At 41.9% G+C, this 4,032-nt stretch overlaps 1 protein-coding gene across 1 annotated transcript in view; it reads left to right on the forward strand.

Moving 5' to 3' along the window:
- The first annotated feature begins 1,367 nt into the window (after window positions 1–1,367).
- The window catches only part of LOC115175703 (forkhead box protein O6-like), a 58,496-nt gene continuing 55,831 nt past the window's right edge, over window positions 1,368–4,032 (forward strand). The window contains exon 1 of the mRNA XM_029735149.1: window positions 1,368–2,626. Within this exon, the coding sequence (XP_029591009.1) occupies window positions 2,108–2,626 (519 nt within the window). The 5' untranslated portion in view covers window positions 1,368–2,107. The remainder of the gene's footprint in view (window positions 2,627–4,032) is intronic.

Consider the following 4,032-nt stretch of genomic DNA (forward strand, 5'->3'; position numbering starts at 1 on the left):
GAAGTGTTGCTAATGTTTTATACTCTTAGTGTATTATAGAATATAGTAGAATATAATTAAATGAAGTAGAATAGAATATAGTTGAATATAATAACTTTATATCAAACTACATGTGCATAACAGCCAATGCATAAAGTGATAAGTAGAGAGACACTTGAGTTGGAATGAGTTCAGTATGGATACCCCACAACTTGAACCCAATGCGGGGTCATGCAAGGCAGTGCTACTGGATCACTGCGCAGGCAGAATCCCCCCTATAGACGTGGGCATGGTTGCAGTCCGCGCGCGCCAATTGAGTGTGACATTCACAACTGTCGCTCCCGTCCCCCTCTCTCTCTGCTGGGAGAAAATACCCGTGCAGAGAACGCATGGTATGAAATGAAACCGCGAGCCAATTATTATTTCAAAGGATATGTCATTTAGGCTTTACTGATTTTCTTGTCTCAGACACAGGGAATATGCATAGGGAATCTGGCAGACGCTCATGCTTAAATTAAGAAATATTTATTTGTTAGCATTAATTAACCCGGTCATAATTTTATATTAAATATTTATTCAATAGTAAATAGATATTATAATTATTCAATACAGTGTTGGCAGTTGATGTAACTGAACTGGCGTGCACAGTAAGACATTCTAGGTTTATAGATGCCGCACTCTCGAGGCGAACATTTCATACTCATCCCAGTCTCTCTCAGCAACAGGTAAACATTTCATACTCATCCCAGTCTCTCTCAGCAACAGGTAAACATTTCATACTCATCCCAGTCTCTCTCAGCAACAGGTAAACATTTCATACTCATCCCAGTCTCTCTCAGCAACAGGTAAACATTTCATACTCATCCCAGTCTCTCTCAGCAACAGGTAAACATTTGACTGATGATCATATGCAGGACATGGAAGATCATCACAATGTCGATAGCTAAAGATCAATATTTCGTTCCATCAATTGGTATTTATTTCGGCCTTATTGTTTATTCCCAAAGCAATAAACATAAAACAATAAAATCGAATTTCTCAAGCGATTTTAAGAATTGTTAATAAAAACGGAATAGCAATGTGAAACGATGCTGTATACAGAATAGAATAGATATTCCCTTTCACTTAACCTGTTATACAGGGAGTGCCTTGTTCCAACCGTGTCTAAGTATGTGTAAGCGGCACTTATTCAACGCTACAATTTAGTCGCTTGATGCTCAAGCCTCACTGACTGATACACACTGGTGTACCAATGTGGAAGGAATAAGGTATGGTAATAATCAAAAAATCTTACGAAATAAGGGAGGTTATTAAAGACATGTAATGCATTTATGACAGGGCGTCTTCGTGGCGTAAGAGAAGGAAGACACAAACAGAGCATGCTCCACGAGCCGCCTGCGAGGCTTTTTTTCGTCTGGAATTCTGCGGGTTTATAAATGATTCATAGAGTGAGCCTATTTTTAAGCGGAGTAATTGCGCGCAGTTCGCACAGTCAGCCAGTGTGTTACTATCAGCTATGAGTGCGTGTTCTGTTTTCGCGTGAGCGCTTGCGTGTGAGTGAAAGCCGGTCACCAATCTGCAGAGGAGACGGAGAGGAGATTCCAGACGACAGAAACAGTGAGCGTGTGGAAACTTCGTGAGAGACAGTACAATTTTATTGGCTTTAATTCTGGGGTTTGATCGAATATATCGTCCAAGCCAGCCAGCCAGTATAGCCGTTGGACAAGGGAATCAACTGTTGCTGCAGCAGACCGTTTTTAAAGGGACATTAGGCTAGTCACAATTCATTAAGTCCGTGTTACTGAATCTGGACATGAGTTTGAGAATGGATTTTTAACCGTCACCTGGACCTGGTTCATGTATTGTGCTGCGCGCTGGATGCATATTGTTTATGGTCTGTTCTGATACTGCGTAGAGAATACATGCTCTTCCAGAATGATCCCACTCCACGCCTCTCCTGGCTTTTTGATATTGTTTTATCATATTTTTGTATCAGACAGTAGCAGTTGCTTGTAGGCAAGAAGGCACATTTGGGCTATTTGAACCATTCCAAAGGCATTTGGAGGATTATAGTGGATTGTTTCTTTGTTTGTGACCTTGCCTCTCCGGCGTTAATCCAGACGGATAGATGCTGATGATGGAGAAGAACGGCATGGACGCGCATCAGGTTGGAATCAATCATGAATACGAGCTGGAGGGCCGACCGCGGTCATGCACCTGGCCGCTGCCGCCGTGTCCTGAGGATTTCCCACGGGTAGTGGATGAAGCAAATCGAGGTCTGCCCCTGGCATCTATCAAACTAGAGCAGCTTCAGTACAACGTGCCGGCATGCCGCGGCGGAGCAGCCGAGGGAAGAGGTGGCGCACCCGTAGAGCTCAAACATCCAGCCGGCGCCCCGGTCCCTATCGCACCCGGCGCTCCTACATGCATGTCCGGGGCTTCGCTCGACGTGGCCGGCCAGCTGCGCAAAGCCAAGTCGTCCCGGAGGAACGCGTGGGGAAACCAGTCGTACGCGGACCTCATCACGCGTGCCATTGAGAGTGTCCCGGAGAAGAGACTCACTCTGTCGCAGGTTTACGATTGGATGGTGCGCTTTGTCCCATATTTCAAGGATAAAGGCGACAGCAATAGTTCAGCTGGATGGAAGGTACAGTAACATAGCCTATTGGAAATCATAATAATTAGCCTATATATGTTGATGGTGTGTGTGTTGATAGGGGGTAGCCTATAGGCCTATGCCACTGTCTTTCCATAAAATACATTTTAGCCTCATCATTTCGTTTGGGTTTTGTATCTTATCTACAGACGGCTGTTCAGTCTCCAGCCATAATAATTGATGGCTCTCAACTTTCCAACGAGTTCCTTCTTTCGCATTTCACCACATTTACCACTGTAATCTCCACGGTGCAGTCAGTCATGACCACGTTTACATGCACACACAATTCCGGATAGTTGCTCATATCCCGCTTAAGGTCTCATTCGGGATAAACTGGTTACATGCACCTTTGATATCCCGCACACACGGTTCTATTTATCCAGTTCATATGGGTTAAATGGAACAGTAACTGAAATATAGACACTAACTGTAGGCCTTTAACCTCTCACATGTATAGTATCAACTCCTACAGAATTATGCATTTTTTTGCTGTAAAATTATACAACAAATGTACATTTTTGTCTTGGGAACAGGAGTGGAGAAATATGAGTTATTTATTTCAGCATATCTTGAGAAAATGCAAATGCGAATGTATTGTGTTATCTTTGACACTTATCTTTTTCTCAACTTTTAATTTCCATAAAACCTGTCAAACTGATGACATTTAGACATTTTGCACAATACCAATCTTTACACAGTTTTGGAGTTATTGCGTTTCTCTCCGGTACCTAAACGAAACAATTGTACCGGTGTTAACGGGATTATGCATTCTTTCTGTCGATGTCAGACATTCTGGTGAAATACTTTGTTTAGTGTTCTGGGTCAACAAGTTATGACAGAAGAGAAGCTGCAGGTAGGCCTATCTATCTAACTACAGTTGACAAACAAATGACCTACCAAATGTCGGAAATTAGAATAGGGTTTACCAAATGTCGGAAATTAGAATAGGGTTTACCAAATGTCGGAAATTAGAATAGGGTTTACCAAATGTCGGAAATTAGAATAGGGTTTACCAAATGTCGGAAATTAGAATAGGGTTTACCAAATGTCGGAAATTAGAATAGGGTTTACCAAATGTCGGAAATTAGAATAGGGTTTACCAAATGTCGGAAATTAGAATAGGGTTTACCAAATGTCGGAAATTAGAATAGGGTTTACCAAATGTCGGAAATTAGAATAGGGTTTACCAAATGTCGGAAATTAGAATAGGGTTTACCAAATGTCGGAAATTAGAATAGGGTTTACCAAATGTCGGAAATTAGAATAGGGTTTACCAAATGTCGGAAATTAGAATAGGGTTTACCAAATGTCGGAAATTAGAATAGGGTTTACCAAATGTCGGAAATTAGAATAGGGTTTACCAAATGTCGGAAATTAGAATAGGGTTTACCAAATGT

This window comes from Salmo trutta, chromosome 36, assembly GCF_901001165.1.
Source record: "Salmo trutta chromosome 36, fSalTru1.1, whole genome shotgun sequence".
Lineage (NCBI taxonomy): Eukaryota > Metazoa > Chordata > Actinopteri > Salmoniformes > Salmonidae > Salmo > Salmo trutta.